Raw genomic sequence first — 19,273 nt, forward strand, 5'->3', positions numbered from 1 at the left:
ATTTGAGAGATGTTAAGCCGGAGTCGTCGGTGTCGGCGTTTGCGGCGTTGACCGTGAGCGATAAATCACGGCAGGCACTCTATAAATAAAAAGCAACTTCCAATATGGGCTGGGTGGGAATCGAACCAGGGTCTCCGGAGTTTGAGACGGAGACGCTACCACTCAGCCACGATTTCGATGCTTCCAAAAGGTACAAACGCGCCTCTAGTGAATGGGGTGTTGCCTTCGAAACGAGCCGTGGAATGTTATACTGTGGTGTATATCGGTAATTATGAATATGTAACTTACAGAAGTCGCAATTACACGAGTAGCGAAGTGCGTTTCGCTGCATTTCTTCTGCGCTTTCCGCACACGGACAGCCATCTTGCGGCAAACACAGAAGACCCCCTCCTCTCCATGTACGGCGCTGCCCCGACAGATGGCGCACCACGCGCGCATTGGAGCTGTCGCGGCTCGGACTCTCCCCTGACAACGCTTCGCCTTGCTCCCTCTGTAGAATCAAGCGTCCTTCCTTTCTTTAGATCACTATCTCTCTATGTCTCTGCCCATGCCGATCACGACGTTTGGCTGGCGTGCATCATTTCCCCCTCCGGGATACCGAGTTCTTTGGTTCGCTCCGCTTGCTCAGGCGCACGTTTCGTTGCTGCGCCGAACGACGCGTTCCTCGACCATATGGCTCGACGCTCACCGCGTCCGATGCGGGGCGCCTCTTAAGTGATGGCTGCCCTGTAGCCCATTGTCTTACACCCCTTGGCGGGTCGACGGGAACGCTCTCGCGTTCCCCTCTTGAAGGCGAAGCTTAAGCGTCCTCCAATTTTTTATGCGAAGCATATTACGAGAGCTCAACCCAGCTCCTCAGGCGCGGCGGTGTCGCCTTCAATACCACGTGACACCGTGACGTCACGACAGAGGAGAAACGGGGCTCCAACTCGCGCCGTCACTCGCGGCGCCACCTTTAAGGCTGACCACGTGACACCGTGACGTCACGACAGAGGAAAAACGGGGCTCCAACTCGCGCCGTCGCTCGCGGCGGTATATAAGCAGCTGCGCTTGTCTCTGCTAGACACTCACGAGGTGAGATGCCTCCTGGAGACAGAGCTGCTCGTTGGAATGAGAAGCGAACGTTGCGGCGTGCTACAGAGACTGATTTTCTAGGTGGCTTTGGCTCAACTCTTGCAAGATGGGCTGGGTGGGAATCGAACCAGGGTCTCCGGAGTGTGAGACGGAGACGCTACCACTGAGCCACGAGTACGATGCTTCAAAGCGGTACAAAAGCGCCTCTAGTGAATGCGGTGTTGCCTTAGAAACGAGCTGTTTCTAAGGCTCAGGCGTGCGTCATTTGCTCAGGCGCACATTTCGCTGCCGCGCCAAACGCTGCGTTGCTCGACGCTCACCGCGTCCAATGCGGGGCGCGTAGTCGCTGCGCCGTAGCCCATTGTCCTACGCCCCTTGGCGGGTCGACGGGAACGCTGTCGCGTTCCACTCTTGAAGGAGAAGCAGAGCAACGCAAGAGTTGTTTCTTCGTCTGGCCGAACCAAACATAGCCAAGCAACAGCAGTTCACCAGGCTAAACAGTGGTTCAACAACTAAAATAAAGGCTAGTATGCTTCGCATCCTGGGCTTAACCTTAGCTAAGCCACAGGCATTTTTTTTGTTTTCATTTCGCGATATATTGGCTGGCGCGGACAATCTTTCTCGTGTGGCACGTTGCAAACGGAGCGGAGTCTGGCGCGACTTCCTCAATAATCAGGAGATCGCGAGGGGCATTGCTTGGGCGAGGCGTGGGCGCGATTCAGAGCGGCCGCCGCAGACAGACCTTCGCTCATGCAACGCTTTGTTTTCATATATGGCGTTGGTAGCGCCATCGCTGAACAGACGATGCGCACTGCTCTGGCGCCATCTCACAGCGATCGTCGACGCGCAGCCTGTCTCTGCGGCACTGCGCTTTTGTTCTCACTCTTTCGCCATACCCCCTCCTCCGCTTTCCTCCTGGCGAGCTCTTCGCTATCACCGTCTTTCATCCTCCGCTGTGCTCCGTGTTCGTTCTTTCGTCCTTCGCTGTGCTCATTCACTCCATTGCGAGCGGCGCCAATGCTCGTCGCAGGAATCGGCGCCCCAAGAGCTGCGCACAAATGACCACGAAATGGATAGCTGATGATTTCCTTCTTGAACGATAGTGTTCATAGCACACAAGATGAGCACGGAAGCAACAGGTAGCAAAGCAAGACCAGTGGTAACAGAACTAGGGCCTACATTCTTCCACCTCTTAGAGACTTAGCTCCATTAGCTGTACCATTTCGACTGTACTTTGTAGTTGACTGAGAGGCCATACAATTATATGCTCAATATTACCACAACGCGCGTCATTTGCTTCAAGCTTGCAAATTTTTTTTTCACAAGCCCTGAACACGTCGTGTTGCCTCTAATTGCCAGGAAGTCGCAACACTGGTGTCTTCAAATGGACGCGCGCTTCCTCTTACTCACCTCTCGTTCACGTTTTCGAGAGCATTTCACCCTAGTGACCTAATAATGCAGTGACTACACCGCCGCTCTGTGGGGAGTGATATAGATGCTTCAGCGAATTACGTTGGCTTATTTTCGGGTGGCAAAACGAACTTGCAATACCGTTTTCCATCCAGAATTATAACGCGGAACACGGAGGTAGCAAAGGAAGGTGGAGTGCGCTTATGTGGGTGGAGTTTGTACCGAATATTTATGTTGTATGATCGCAATATATCTAATGAGAGGTGAGCGAGTTGGTACCGATTCATATTGTCACATTTTACTGAGGGTTAAATTCACAATAGCAATAATTGTAAATCGTGACACTAACTCTTCCACTCTGGGTGAACCTGTGCCCAGAAAGCCAAGGTGCGTATACAGAAAAATTTCTTACGCTGTAATTTTTTGTAAGAACAAATTCCAGTCATTATCGATGCTGGATATATGATTAGCCAAGGCAGCCAACCAATAGCAAAGCGCACTTACGAACGAGCCGGTTTGTGAATTCGGCCCCAGGGGTCGCATAACGTTAAACTATTCCAATATGTTTTTATTCCAATGTCCTGACGTCAAATTTGCTTAACTGCCGACGCAAGCATCAGGCCGTCACCCGCAGGGTTACCGGAACAAACCAATCAAATGCTCCCCTCGTTCATAGGAGGCCACTTCCGTTTGCTTGAAAAACAAATAACATTGACTGCACTGAGCGGCTTGTCTTATCTAAATGGCTAACAAGAGGCGAGGAGCATGCTGAAGTGGAGAGGGATTCGATGGGGCCAAGCCACTGCACTGAATATCGATAACCGGATTAAGAGGGTGGTGCCAGCGTGTGCGATTGGTCCGCTTTCCCTTACTTAGCTTGCGGTGGCTCTTCGACAATAGCGGCGGCATGCAACGGAAGCTTCAGAATGACGCTAAAATGGATGGATCCTCAGCAAAGAAGAGTTGGCAGTACGAGCTCGTAAACCTGCCGAAAGTTCTCGAAAACCTTACATGGCCACGCAATAAGTTTTATTCCGCGCAAATAAATCCATGCTTTCCGCCAGGGGCGAGTAGCCAGTGCCGGAGCAATGGGCCGCAGCAATCTTTTCTTTATTTCGGAACAGGGCCGCCTGCGGCTATTTTGAAGAAACTTGTCGGGCGCTATAACGTAAAACTATTCCGAACTTTTCTATTCCAATTCTGCTATCAGCCCTCCACGATTGGTATAATACTTTTTCCGAGCACGCCCACTTCACCTGTCTGTGACGCGACGTCACGAAAACCGCGATGCCTCCCAATCTGACATGATGTGTACACACTTATTATGCATGATTTGACAGAAAAAAGAAAAACAGTTCTTTCTGATTCCACCGCTTTTCGACATTATGCCCCGGCTATTGGTAAAAAGTTTTCGGGCTGCACCCACCTCACCAGCCTGAAACGCGACGTCACAACCACACACACTCACCGCGTCAAAGTGACGTGTACGCGATAAAGATGCATTAATATGCCGAACAAAACTGAATTTCCTTCGGAATAGCCGCAGGCTGCCCCGTTCCGAAAGGAATAAAAGACGGCTGCCGCCGATCGCTGAGACGCTGGCTACTCGCACCTGCCTTAGAGCATGGGTGTATTTGCGTATAATAAAACTTCTTGCGTGGCCGTGTAACGTTTTCGAGCCCTTTCGGCACGTTTGCCACCTCTGCCAACTCTCCTTTGCTGAGGGTCAGCTTTAGCGTCATTCTTAAACTTCCGTTGCATGCTGCCACGATTTTCGACCAGCCACCACAAGCTAAGTAAGGGAAAGCCGACCAATCGCAGACGCCGGCACCACCCTCTTCATCCGGTTATCGATTTTCAGTGCACTGGCTCTGCCCCAGTGAATCCCTGTCCACTGGAGCGTTCTCCTCACCTCCTGCCAGCCAATTAGATACGACAAGCCGCTCAGTGTAGGCAATGTTATTCGTTTTTCAAGCAAACAAAAGTGACCTCCTATGAACGAGGAGAGCGTTTGATTGGTCTGTTCAGAAAACCCTGCGGGTGACCGCATGGTGCATGCATCGGTGGTTACGCAAGTTTGACGTCAGGAGATTGGAATAGAAACATATTGGAATAGTTTTACGTTATAGGGCCCCTGTGTTGTTCGGCATATTAGTGCATCTTTAACGCGTACGCGTCACTTAGACGCGGTTAGTTTTTGCGGTTTTGTGACGTCGCGTGAGAGACAGGTGAAGAGGGTGCAGGCCAAAAACTTTTGACCAATAACCGAGGGCTAATGTCAAGAAGGCATCGAATCAGACATACCAATTTTGTTGTTTTTTTCGTTCAAATTATGCACAATCAGTGTGTACACGTCATGTCAAATGGAGAGGTATCGCGGTTTTCGTGACATCGCATGACAGACAGGTGAACTGGTGTTGGTCCAAAAACGTTTTTGACGAATCGCGGTGAACTGGTTGCAGAATTTGAATAGAAATTTTTTAAATAGTTTTACGTTATAGCACCCCAGGTTACACTCAAACCATAACGGTAGCCGCAAGCACAGTCGGCAGTCGTCGGAAGTCAATCTGCGTCTTATGCGCGTCACCTTGTGCGCATGACTCTTCGAAGGATTCAGCATTATTGGAAATGCCGCGTGCTCCCGAGAAAGAATTACACAATTTGCATCTCGCATACAGTCAAATGTCACAAGGTTCGATTGCAACAGACACCAGATAGAATCATAACATTCGAGGAACTTCCGATACATGCAGGCGCATCCTGCGTCCAGCGTTAGCGTTTAACATTTATTAGCTGGTGAAGAGCTGTTACGCGATAAAGGTAACACACGTATCTAAGCTGTGCTCTTATAAAGTATCGCCCCGATGCAACAGGCAGAAGCACAAAATCGAAAAACACAAGCACCCTCAGTAAGAAAAACAGCAACGAAACAAGGTCTCAAAGTTTTCCAGCGGACGTTGAATGGCTTAGTATGCACCATGTGGGCGACATCCGGGCTTGACAGGGGCCGCTGTGACGGCGAAATGCCGTCTGCAACGACGTCATGGTGCAGTGTGCCAGTGCGTCGGATGATCTTGTAGGGCAAGAAAAATGTCGCAAAAGCTTCTAAGTCCTCGTCGACATATCGGTCTGTAAATGCAAACATGGTCGCCAAGTTAATATTGCACGTAGCTTCGCCGAAGATTCCTGTGTCGGCTACCTGTACTTTGCTGGTTATTGAAGGGCAGGCGGGCGAGTTGTCGTGCTTCTGCTGCGCCGCTGACGCTAGATGAACCGCTCAGGGCGAGCCATGCGTTTCCGTGTTCACACTTTTATTGTAAACAATGAATGACGCAAACGATGGGAATGCTTGGTCTGCCACTGCTGCGAAACGAGCTGCTCGGGCAGAGGCTCAGCGAAGCAGCCGAAGGATCCTGTCATTCAGAATCAAATTAACTTCCGCAGTATACCGCGAATTCCAAACACCTAAACAGCAGCGTGTAAAATTCGCATTAGGGAGTGTCGTAAGCGTCGGTGAATTCTATTCCTTTTGAGGAGGTTTTTTGAAATAATAATGCAAACAACCCGTGCCTAAACCCCCTTGGGACAACGTCGGCCTACCCTGCAAATAACTCGACAGGGCTGTTTAGCTACGGGTCGAATCAGTGTTGTTCGGCGAAGACGCCCGCACTTATTGTCCATAGGAAATCGTAGTCGTACTGGAAGTTTTGCGGCTGCGGGTCAATAGGTGCGTGGGAGTCAGCCTGATAGCGCTTTCATCCAGACTTCATACTAATGTAGAATTCTTACAGTCGGTGGCTCCACCGCTCTAGGCGTCAAGAAGCGTGCCCTAAATTGGTAAGTCCACACAGTGCGTGGTGCTCGCTTATGACTTTGAACGGTCTGCCATATAGGTGAGGGCGAAATTACGTGTTAGCCCAAATTATGGCAATACATGCCTTCTCCGTCGTCGAAGAATTGGCTACCTCTTTCGACGGCGACTGCCTAGCGTAACAGATGACCTTATCAAGGCCGTGTTTCTTAAGGATTAGGGCAGAGCCGAGACCTAAGCTGCTTACCTGGCTGTGTGTTTCGGTATCGGCGTCTTCGTCAAAGTGAGCGAGTACTGGTGGTGTCTGCAGGCGTCATTGTAAGTCCTCAGATGCCTGGACTTGCGTTGTTTCCCACCATTATGCGACGTTTAATTTCGTGAGAAGAATCAGAGGCTTGGCAGTGTGAGAGAAGTTGTGCACAAAGCGCCTATAATAGGCACACTTACCAAAAAAACCTGCGCATTGCTTTGTTGTCGTCGGGCTGAGTAATGTTCGCAATGGCAGCTGTTTCCTGCGGATTAGGAAGGACTCCACGCCTGTTCATTACGTGTCCTGCAAACAGAAGTTCTTAAGAAGCTGCATTTCTCCGGCTTCAGAGTCGGCTCCGAGAACTTGATGGCCTCTAGTACTGTTTCAAGGCGCTTTACATGATCACCGAAGTTTGGGGGACAGACGACGACGTCATCAAAGTACTCTAAACACGTCTGCCAGTTCAAGCCAGCCAACACCGTATGCCTCACACTCTCGAAGGTGGCGGAAGTCGAGCGAAGACCAAATGGCTTGACCTTCTAATCACAGAGGCCTCCTAGAGTGATAAAGGCGGTCTTCTCTCTATCCCGCTCATCGACTTCAATTTGCGAGTAGCCCGTATTCAGGTGCATCGACGAAAAATGCTTTGCGCTGCAGATCCGGTCTGACGAGTAGTAGATCCGCGGGAACCCACCGTGGTTGCTCAGTGGCTAGGGTGTTGTGCTGCCAAGCACGAGGTCGTTGGATCGAGACCCGGCCATGGCGGCCGCATTTCGATGGGGGCGGAATACTAAAGCACCCGTGTGTTTAGATTTTCGTGCACATTAATTAAATAACCCAAGCTAGTTCGGTTTCCCTCAATACGGCGTGACCCTCATAATTAGGTCATGGTTTTGGCACGTAACACCGCATAATTTTTCTATTCGTTAAAGTAACGATAATCAACACAAAAAGGAAGTTCCATCCTTATTAGATTGCAGCTCTGAAGTACAGACAGTGCATACGCTTGAGGACGCGCGCAAGCTCGCGCCTGCGGGCCCACGCGTGCGCAGAAGGTTGAAGCGCCTCAAAACGCGGCACAATTTTGTTGAACCGCTCCTTGTTATCACGCGCTTAGGCTGCCTCGCGTAGGCGTGCCTTGCTGCGCAGCTACAGTGCACTGCAATGAACTCTCACTGAAGCAGGGTTATATCCTGCAAGAAAGTGCTTCTTCTTTGCTTTTTGTGCTCATCTAACAGCTATAAAAATATGACAATCATGGTTATAGATATCGAAGCAGTTCGAAACATTGCCAATAACAAAGTAGGAAGTGGCGTCTGACAAAGACGTCCATGAGTGAGCACAGTGATTGCGCGGTGTCATGCGTCCTCGTCCATGCAAACCGCCATTTCTTGCGAGTTGCGGCGGGCGCAAGACGCGTAGACGCGAGGTTGAGCGCGTCCGGAAGCATACGTGTGGCCTCTGGTTTAGGCGCCCATTCCTGCGTTTAGCGTCGGATTCCATCAGCGTAATCAAGCGAACGAGCACAGCGAAGGATGAAAGAGCGAATGCGGAGCGCATCTGGGGAAGAACGAGGGCAATAGCGAAACAAGCATGAGGAAAGCGTTGGAGGAGGGCGTTGCAGAACCATCAGGTGGAGAGCGGAGGAGGAGAATGACGAAAAGGTATGAAGAAAGCGTGGGAAGAGAAGCGTCATGCCACACATGGGGGGCTCTGCGGCGAGGACCGCTGCTAGATGGTGCCAGATAAGCACGCGTTACACATAGGGGAGCAAAGCAACGCATGAGCGGAAATCTGCCTGCAGCGGCATCTGTGAATCGCGCCCACGGATCACCGAAGCGCTGCCTCTCGCCATCACTCGATGAGCGAGGCACTTGCGCCGCACAGTTACAGGCCAGCCAATATATCGCGAAAAGAAAACACGCATAGAGCTGCGCTCAACATTCACAGTACGGGCTATCGTAATCATTGGGGAACATTTTCAGGAATAGGATGTTTTTCATAGTTTTTCATAGGGTTTTGTGAAGGGCCCACTGGCATTTGAAGTGTAAAATTTATATAGTCGAGAGGATCTTTTCTGCGTCTTCGTAGGCGGTGGAGCATGTCCGGCATGTCGACGAACTGCAACTGCACTTCTATCGGTTGCTGGTTTGAATTTTGCGGATACGCGCTTATACACCGGCCACACACTGTTTCTGTGTACGGTTTTCACTGCGATGACAGGTAGCGTTCTCGTGATGGCGAATGGGACGGACGTCCAAGTCTTCACTGCGTTGCCGCGATGCAGTCGGCAAGGTCCCTTGCCCGCTCCCTTAGCTGTGCAGGCGGCGCATTGATGGCGAAGCCTCGTAGTCCCATCTCCCACGATCGGCGTTGGGGGTGGACGTGGCCCGCTTTTGTGCAGTGATAACAGACCGGGCGTGGACCTGCAGGGCGGTACACGTCGGTCTTCCGAGGCGTTGCGCGGCCGGACAGGCCGACGGGCTGGTGGCGGTGCTTGCTGGCCCACATGTTACTCTTTTTCTGTTAATCACAAAAAGATGACAAGCATCTGTGTTTACAGGCACCCGCATTTTGTCCCGTTGCAAGAAGTAAATTAGCCGAGTGTTGTAAGATCAGGCTTACTCTGAGAGTCAGAGGATGCTTGCGAGGGCAGCAAGAAAGACATAGGCACAGGCAGCACGCTAAAACATAAATTCGAACGTAATATCATTGGAGAATGCGTAAGTTTCGCCTTTAAGGTTAGAATGGGGTAGCATTTAAAGATCCGTGACAGCTTCGCATGCTTCCCGGCAACTGCAGCTTATGTAACCGTAATGATTACCGCCAAATGCTGGCTGCAAACGCTGTGCACGGAAGCGAGCTTTCTGGTAAAAACGCGACCTCTTGCATAGGCCGATCCCGGAGGTAGTGCCACAGCCACGCCAAGAAAGTTACATTATTTTCCACGTTTTTGTTATTGTTTCGCACTTTTAACATTTCAGTCTGAAAAGATTTAACATAAAAGGCATGCGCTGTCGTTGTTTTCTTTCCTGACATATGTTTGTGCACTGTCTTTCTCAATCTTGCTAATGAATAAAATTGTGAAGAATAAAAGAGAAGGTATGAGCAACATTAGTGATAGCATGTCGTAGCAGTATAACCCGCATATGCCGCATGCCATATAACAAGACGTGGCTTATGCATATACCTAAATATATACAGAAATTTATGCTCACGGGGCATAACTGCCAGACGGCGACCCGGATTTTCTGGGACAGGAGGCCCGTAACGCTATCGCCTTAAAAATAGCAAGTGACACGAACGTAAGGCATCTGGCATGCGATGATTATGCGGAGCGCCTCTACGAACGTCCCAATACCGGCACTGCAAGCTCCCGATTTGGCGGTACACGAAGGTGACGTGGCGGTGTCGCCCAAATGATTGCTACGGGGAGAGAAGACAGGCGGGCTCGTGCAGAGACCCATACGCCTGCTGGGTCGAGGGAACAGATAAAGTGTTCTTTGGAGGTCACCTCGTGCGCTCGCGCTTGACCGGCTCCCTTCGACAGCTGTTGGCCACCGAGCGTTGACGTTTCTGCGCTTCTCAGCTCCGTCTAGCTCTGCCGACGCGGTCTGCTCTAGCTCTGCCGACAGCAACCACCTTGTGCTTCCACGTGCAATGTTTGCTTATGCCATAGAACTTCCAACATTATTGTATCGAGTACAATGGCTCCCACGAGCATGGACGTGACACGTTGTCCATATTTAAGGCCGATTCGGCATGCGGCTTGGCTCTCGCATCACGCCGAGGCATTATACGTACCTTCTATATTACAAAGCTATACATTTATAAAGCTATACAGTCTGACATCTATTTCGTTAACAGAATTTTGCTACCAAAACATATATTTTATTACCGTATAGTAAAGCTAGCGAGTGTTCTAATGCTTAAATTACATTTTATTTGTCAGTTTGTTATTTCGCTATGTGGCGGTTGTAAGTGTCGTACAAACAATGTTTCTTCAATAAAACCACCAGTAGAGAGCTTGTGGTGGTGACGTCCATTTCTTCCTTCGTGCATATCTCAGGTTCTGAAAACGTAAATCGCAAATCGTGCTTCGCTGGAATATATACCATATAACAAACTATTTATTTAACCACTGCAATATGTGTCTTGCTGTGTGCTTCTTTGAAGCCTTTTCCGTGGAACGCACCCGCCTGGTACACCATGCCAATGTGGTGTTCTATTTTATTCTGAGAAAATATTAAGGGGCCATGAGCACATGCGTCATTGTCACAGCAAACAATGAATGCGTTATTACATTTCTCCATATACCATTGTGAGTGACTGACTCCATATTTTGCAGCAAACGCACTTGAAAGAACAATATTCACTCATAGCTTATATCAGATTTCCTTGCGCTTTTCCTCAATCTATTCGCAATTCTCTAACTTGCTCTTGTTGCCTAATTTCTTTCTGTTTCTTAGAAGTAAATGTATGAACAGCAACGTTGGCCAGAAACGTTGTTGAGTCTTTTTTTTTAACTAATGAGTGATTCCATGGTTTGCCGCGCTTGCTACAGGCCCTCAAGAACATCCAAGGCAGTGATCCCGGCAAGACCACCGTGATCGCGATCGGATCGTACGACTACAGTGTTTCCGGTTTTATGGCCAAATACAAGGATATATTTGCAGAAGTCGTCGGGTAACTAATACATGGTCGCATCGTGCCGAAGCTTTATTCCTAGCTGGAAAACATTTTCTTAATAGGGTAACAGATACATAGCGGCGAGTTCAACCTACCAACGATGGTTTAGTGTGGTTCATAATTTAAGCAACGACAAATATAGTGGGGTGTGTGACTATTCGAAAAAGTAGAGTATAATCGTATTCGATTCGGCTCTTAAATTGAACAAATTTAAATGAAGTTTGTATGCATTTCGGCGCAGCCAAGTGCTCTATTAACGTGCACCCAGCTTAGGCTACACATTTTGGGCGATGAGTACGCGGCGGAGTGCTGAACGTACGGCGTGTGCTCAGTAGCACAAGCCCAGAGCCACGGGGTACTTCGCTGTTCAACATACCAGAGCGGTTTGGTTATGTTGAACATTTTTGTGACTGAGCAAAAATTGACCGCCTTTCGACCAGTGTGAAGAGCGGTGCAAGCAAAGCTCGAGATCCACGGTTGTTCCTTTTCGTAACGCGTCGACTTCGCGCTCCCTCACGGCGAATTCGGCACGTCACTCACGAGCCCTTTCTGGAAAACATGAATCCTGAATACCCCAAAGGCCGAAGACTAGCCCGAGCCAAGCTGCTTACCAAAAGCTTTGGGAATAAACAAGAAGTGCAATACACGTACGCCGCTCGAACCGCTAGAGGACACGTCATAGTAGCAGTTCACAACATGCAGCGGGAAAGAGCCCAGATAACAGCCTCAACAAACACAACATGCACAGCCACTGCCAAAGCTTCAGCAATCGCCATGGCAACGATACACAGGAACACCGACGGGCTTTTGGCACTGGTTATCTCCGACTCTCAAGCAGCATGCAGAATGTACAAGCAAGGCAGATTGCCAAATTGCGCTGAGAACCACAGGTGACGCATTCCAAGAACATGCAATCAAATGGCGTCCAGGACACGAGGGCATCCCAAACAATGAGAGGGCACACTCCCTAGCTCGAGAACTCACAAACCGAGCGTCGAACCGCAGCCGTTTCCAAGATAGTCGACTTACTGCACGAGACATCCTCGGACACCAACGTCGCACAAGAGAGCGCCTTGGCCCGCTGCATCAGCAGCGGGGGGTACAAAAGGTTCACGTATACAGAAGAATACAAGCACACACCTGCCCTCATTTGGGAAGAGCACACCACATGAATCCCACACTGTGCCCGCACGTGTCCATGGTGCCGTGCGTGGCCCTCACTACCACATGTGACGTGAACAAAAAGACCACAAGAAGCAAACTTGCCTCAGATGCTTACCTATTTTAGGGAGCCGTGGGAGATCCTCCTCGCTCTGCCGGGGCTGGGGGCCCAAGGGGCCTCTTGGAACAGGCGGAGAGAGTTGTCAGGATGATTGGTGGATAGGAACCCACAAAGCCACTTGCCACCCACTCCACCGGTTTCCTTAATCCCCTCTTCCCTTCTGAATAACCAATAAAGTTTTTCCTCCTCCTGTTCCTTCTCCAGCGAATTCCCGGCGACGTTCATCCAACGCCGCCTGTTTTTCGGACAAACGCACGACGCATAGCCGACCCATTGCCACTCCGATAGTGTTCTGACGCGGTAAACACATGTTCCTCTTAGGTTACTTAGACACACGAACCTATTGGCAGAGAGAATGACGTCAGTAGTGCGATGGCACAGCAGGATCGTCCGTTAATGGAGTCTAATTCTTGTTTTTTTTAATATCAATCCGCGGACGGATGCAGCTTTGAGAGCAGCTGCTTTTTAACATTAGATCGCCGGCGAAGGCTAGCTTATACAAGCATCGCTTGAAGATATGCGTCAATTGGCATTTTCTAATATTGCGGCGCGTCTCATGAATATCAAGCAAGCAGTCTTACCTTGACCTACCAAAAATATATTTAGAGGTAAAACCTATTGTGATGGCGTTGAATACATTTGCTTACCTCGGAAGCCTACCTTTAGCCATTATAGCGCCTATGGCCTCTTTGCACACGTGCTCAGCAATCGCTTATGAAAATGCCGCAATGTGTACGTGTCCTCTGCCGCTGCAGCACATTCAAGGCCGACATAGTCATCGCTATCTCATCGGTCGGATCGATGGAGGACGAGGCCAACTGCTACGCCGCTCCGCCAAATGTCCTCACCTCTCCGATATTAAGGTTCCCGAGCATGGTAGGTATCTGTCGTCGTAAGTATACGAATCACTAGCAGCTACACTCCTTTATTTGCCATGGCTCCATACAACCCTGTCTGGGTTTCTGGCTTAATTGCGTATAGCAACGTACTAATTGACGGACAGGCAAGCAGGGGGAGACACAGAGAGAGAGAGAATAACTGACTTGCAGGTGGACGTACTCGCATTTTGATAGACAAAAGGGGCACATCTACCCCACTGTTCAGGGCAACATTACTGCGCTTTATCCGTCCAATTAAGAACTAGGTTCGGCTCCTTCTGTGTCACCATGGTCACGGACCTCTTCAGAACATGTCTTAGTGTAAGCATTCTAGGCCTACATCCCTCAAAAATTTGTCCGTCTGTCCGCGACGCGCGAAAACAGTGCTCCATAGGTATACATTGGGTCCTATGGGGGTTTATAAACGAAGGGTGTCCCAAATATCGCGCATCATCATCATCATCATCATCACAATCATCATCATCATCAGCCTGGTTACGCCCACTGCAGGGCAAAGGCCTCTCCCATACTTCTCCAACAACCCCGGTCATGTACTAATTGTGGCCATGCCGTCCCTGCAAACTTCTTTATCTCATCCGCCCACCTAACTTTCTGCCGCCCCCTGCTACGCTTCCCTTCCCTTGGGATCCAGTCCGTAACCCTTAATAACCATCGGTTATCCTCCCTCCTCATTACATGTCCTGCCAATGCCCATTTCTTTTTCTTGATTTCAACTAAGATGTCATTAAGTCGCGTTTGTTCCCTCACCCAATCTGCCCTTTTCTTATCCCTTAACGCTACACCTATCATTCTTCTTTCCATAGCTCGTTGCGTCGTCCTCAATTTGAGTAGAACCCTTTTCGTAAGCCTCCAGGTTTCTGCCCCGTTGATGAGTACTGGTAAGACGCAGCTATTATACACTTTCCTCTTGAGGGATAATGGCAACCTGCTGTTCAGGATCTGAGAATGCCTGCCAAACGCACCCCAGCTCATTCTTATTATGCGAAGCATATTAACGTAGGTTTCGGGCCTTCGCGCGACGCCCGGCGGTGGTCACCATTGACCCTGAAGTGGGGTCACGTGACATGACGTCAAGTGATGACGTCACACAGGCTGCACATGGGGCCTCATATCGCGCCGTCGGTCGCCTCCCGGCGGTGGCCACCATTGACCCTGAATTGAGATCACATGATGTGACGTCACTTGATGACGTTACACCGGCTGCAGATGGGGCCTCATATCGCGCCGTCGGACGTCGCCCGGCGGAGGCCTCCATGCTTCGGTTCGCGCCGTCGCGCGCGATGCGGCGGTGGCGCCACCATCGCTGCATCACGTGATATGTGACGTCACGCGAGGGATGAAGCGGCGTGCGCCCGCCGTCGCGTCAGTCTCTGTGCCCGCAACCGCGCCAGCGTCTTTGCGCCGGGCGTGTATGCGGTCAACATGCCTCCAAACGCTAAGGACGTTATTATTGGGAATGCAAAACGAAGGCTGCAGCGTGCTACGGAAACCGATGAAGAACGCGAAGAACACCTAGCCAGCTTCGCATCCACTGGGCTTAACTTTGATAAGCCTCCAACTTTTCTTCTGATTATTTCTGGCTCGTGATCCGGATCTGCCGTCACTACCTGCCCTAAGTAGATGTATTCCGTCACTGCTTCCAGTGTCTCGCTGCCTACTGTAAATTGCTGTTCTCTTCCGAGACTGTTAAACATTACTTTAGTTTTCTACAGATTAATCTTTAAATCCACTCTTCTGCTTTGTCTCTCCAGGTCAGTGAGCATGCATTGCAATTGGTCCCCTGAGTTACTAAGCAAGGCAATATCATCAGCGAATCGCAAGTTACTAAGGTATTCTCCATTAACTTTTATCCCCAGTTCTTCCCAATCCAGGTCTCTGAATGCCTCCTGTAAACACGCGGTGAATAGCATTGGAGAGATCGTATCTCCCTGTCTGACGCCTTTCTTTATTGGGATTTTGTTGCTTTCTTTATGGAGGACTATGGTGGCTGTGGAGCCGCTATAGATATCCTTCAGTATTTTTACATACGGCTCGTCTACACCCTGATTCCGTAATGCCTCCATCACTGCTGAGGTTTCGACAGAATCAAACGCTTTCTCGTCATCAATGAAAGCTATATATAAGGGTTGGTTATATTCCGCACATTTCCCTGTCACCTGATTGATAGTGTGAATATGACCTCTTGTTGAGTAGCCTTTACGGAATCCTGCCTGGTCCTTTGCTTGACAGAAGTCTCAGGTGTTCCTGATTCTATTTGCGATTACCTTAGTGAATAGTTTGTAGGCAACGGACAGTAAGCTTATCAGTCCATAATTTTTCAAGTCTTTGGCGTCCCCTTTCTTATGGATTAGGATCATGTTAGCGTTCTTCCAAGATTCCGGTACGCACGAGGTCATGAGGCATTGCGTATACAGGGTGGCCAGTTTCTCTAGAACAATCTGCCCACCATCCTTCAACAAATCTGCTGTTACCTGATCCTCCTCAGCTGCCTTCCCCCTATGCATATCTCCTAAGGCTTTCTTAACTTCTTCCGGCGTTACCTTTGGGATTTCGAATTCCTCTAGACTATTTTCTCTTCCATTATCGTCGTGGGTGCCACTGGTACTGTAAAAATCTCTATAGAACTCCTCAGCCACTTGAACTATCTCATTCATGTTTGTTATGATATTGCGGTCTTTGTCTCTTAACGCATACATCTGATTCTTGCCAATTCCTAGTTTCTTCTTCACTGTTTTTAGGCTTCCTCCGTTCCTGAGAGCATGTTCAATTCTATCCATTTTATACTTCCTGATGTCAGCTGTCATACGCTTGTTGATTAACTTCGAAAGTTCTGCCAGTTCTATTCTAGCTGTAGGGTTAGAGGCTTTCATACATCGGCGTTTCTTGATCAGATCTTTCGTCTCCTGTGATAGTTTACTGGTATCCTGCCTAATGGAGTTGCCACTGACTTCAATTGCACACTCCTTAATGATGCCCACAAGATTGTCGTTCATTGCTCGAACACTAACTTCCTCTTCCTGAGTGAAAGCCGAGTAGCTGTTCTGTAGCTTGATCTGGAATTCCTCTATTTTCCCTCTTACCACTAACTCATTGATCGGCTTCTTATGTACCAGTTTCTGCCGTTCCCTTCTCAGGTCTAGGCTAATTCGAGTTCTTACCATCCTGTGGTCACTGCAGCGCACCTTGCCGATCACGTCCACATATTGTATGATGGCAGGGTTAGCGCAGAGTATGAGGTCTATTTCACTTCTAGTCTCGCCGTTCGGGCTCCTCCACGTCCACTTTCGGCTATCCCGCTTGCGGAAGAAGGTATTCATTATCCTCATATTATTCTGTTCCGCAAACTCTACTAATAACTCTCCCCTAGCTGTTATTCCTAGTGCCTATGCCATATTCCCCCACTGCTTTGTCTCCAGCCTGCTTCTTGCCTACCTTGGCACTAAAGCCGCCCATTAGTATAGTGTATTTGGTTTTTACTCTACCCATCGCCGTTTCCACGTCTTCACAGAAGCTTTCGACTTCCTGGTCATCATGACTGGATGTAGGGGCGTAGACCGGTACAATCTTCATTCTGTACCTCTTATTAAGTTTAACAACAAGACCTGCCACCCTCTCGTTAATGCTATAGAATTCCTGTATGTTACCAGCTATATTCTTATTAATCAGGAATCCGACTCCTAGTTCCCTTCTCTCCGCTAAGCCCCGGTAGCACAGGACGTGCCCGCTTTTTAGCACTGTATATGCTTCTTTTGGCCTCCTAACTTCACTGAGCCCTATTATATCCCATTTACTGCCCTCTAATTCCTCCAATAGCGCTGCTAGACTCACCTCACTTGATAACGTTCTAGCATTAAACGTTGCCAGGTTCATATTCCAATGGCGGCCTGTCCGGAGCCAGTGATTCTTAGCACCCTCTGCTGCGTCCCAGGTCAGACCGCCGCCGTGGTCAGTTGCTGCGCAGCTGCTGGCGTCGTAGGGGCCGGGGTTTGATTGTTGTGTTCATATAGGAGGTTGTGGCCAAGTACTGCACCAAGGTGGCCAATCCTGCTCTGGTTGAGTGCGTTACCGGTTCTGGTCACCGTGATCAGGTCACACTCCAGGCCCGTTTGTGCAATTTTATTAACACGCGGATTTTTTTTTTTCCGGTGGAAAATTGCTGGCACCCGGATTCGAACCACGGACCTCTTGCACGCGAGGGGGGTGTTCTACCTCTACGCCACCGCTGCAGTGTAAATATCGTGCACAAAGGTTTAAAAATATGCGAATGCCGCATGATCCGGACGGAACCAAAGTGACATTGTTTGCCGTCACTTCGAGATACTCGGAATATTAGTTGCATTCTGCCTAATTACATAATTATTATGAATTATTAAATCAGCATCTGAAATAACAGATTAAGATCAGAAGCGTCATTGAGAAAATTTTGCAGCAACATAAAAAGCTCCTGTAGAGCTTTCTTTTACTTAAGACGTTCTACGTATAAGTGTTTTCCGAGCGCGAAAGAAGCCAGCGAATGCACGCAATATTGCCGCGCGACTGGCCGCTCGAGGCACTATGCGTGTATTGCGTGGGACAGGACGATCTGTTTCATTGCTTTTCTCATCAAAACTTTACGACCGGCGCTCGAACGTATATGAAGCGTAGACTGTGGGAAGGATGGCCTGACGTATAAGCAGCGAATCGGGTAGTGACAGTTGTACAAATCCTTCCGAATAACCATGAAATAAACAAATAATTATTGAATTTTATTGACTGTTTTCTTTATATTGCACCCGCTCCCCTCTCGAATACGCTAGGGCCTCTATGGCAAAGAAATTAATGATAGTTCAATAATTATTAACTAGTCATTTATTTATTATACAATGACTCATCTATAATACTTCCTCTACGATCAATGACCTAGGCAATAGAGAAGACAGTGCGCACAATATCAAAAGAAAAACTCAATAGAAAAGAAAACCGAGGAGCTGGTGGAACAAACTTATATAAGAAGCGATCGATGAGAAACTGAAAGCGTCACGAAAACATACGCAGGCAAGAAAGTGCAGTTGCCGCAGAGTGAACTAAACGGAAGATGGGAACTATACCGTGAGAAAAAAGTATATGGTTGAAATCAGTGCTGCGGAATGGGGGCCCCATTCTATTCCTGTTCCATTCCGGGGAATAAGAACTTGCCGCAATTCCATTTCTTTCAATTCCTCGGAATGAAAAACTTACCCCATTGCCACTTTTGGAATGGCCGAGCAGTTCAGTTGCATTCCTGTAATTCCTCAACGTAGGAAAGGCACCTTGGTAGGTTATCGAGTTACCAATGAACGCATCGTAATGCTCATGTCATCAGACGCTTTAAGAACTGCAAAAATAAAGTAATACACGTTACCAAGCTTGAGGGAAAGTAGGTTGGTGATATATATCATGCAGTTCAACCACCCTACTAATTGCCCTAGGAGCAGTTCACCCGTTACCTATAGTATTTGCATGGTCAGCATGTTTTAACGGCTTGTATTGTTTTAATATTGTTCAAGCCTAAATGTGTTAATGCTAAAATGACGACATAACACAATTTTGCTTAGGTATCCTCGTGATTTTTAAATGCTGCCAAAAGGGTTGCAAACAGTGCAATCTGCAAAAATAAGCTTTATTTTTCTTTTATTCATCGGAATTTTACAACAAATTGTCATGAGCTAACTGAGCGCTCCGCCGTTTATTTATGAACACCCGAAGTGTAAATGACGGCTGCTTCAACGGTTAGTTCTAAAAACAAGAACGTGAGATAAAAAATTGCCTTCTACTTCACTATGCATTGCGCTTCACTGACGTGAGCTCCTTGAAGGAGATACTTGACAGCCGATTTCACT

At 48.8% G+C, this 19,273-nt stretch overlaps 1 protein-coding gene across 1 annotated transcript in view; it reads left to right on the forward strand.

Moving 5' to 3' along the window:
* The window catches only part of LOC135918265 (uncharacterized), a 168,747-nt gene that overhangs the window by 109,851 nt on the left and 39,623 nt on the right, over positions 1–19,273 (forward strand). Inside the window, exons 7-8 of the mRNA XM_070533557.1 lie at positions 11,110–11,231; positions 13,272–13,392. Coding sequence (XP_070389658.1) covers positions 11,110–11,231; positions 13,272–13,392 — 243 coding nt within the window. The remainder of the gene's footprint in view (positions 1–11,109; positions 11,232–13,271; positions 13,393–19,273) is intronic.

This window comes from Dermacentor albipictus, chromosome 2, assembly GCF_038994185.2.
Source record: "Dermacentor albipictus isolate Rhodes 1998 colony chromosome 2, USDA_Dalb.pri_finalv2, whole genome shotgun sequence".
Taxonomy (NCBI): domain Eukaryota; kingdom Metazoa; phylum Arthropoda; class Arachnida; order Ixodida; family Ixodidae; genus Dermacentor; species Dermacentor albipictus.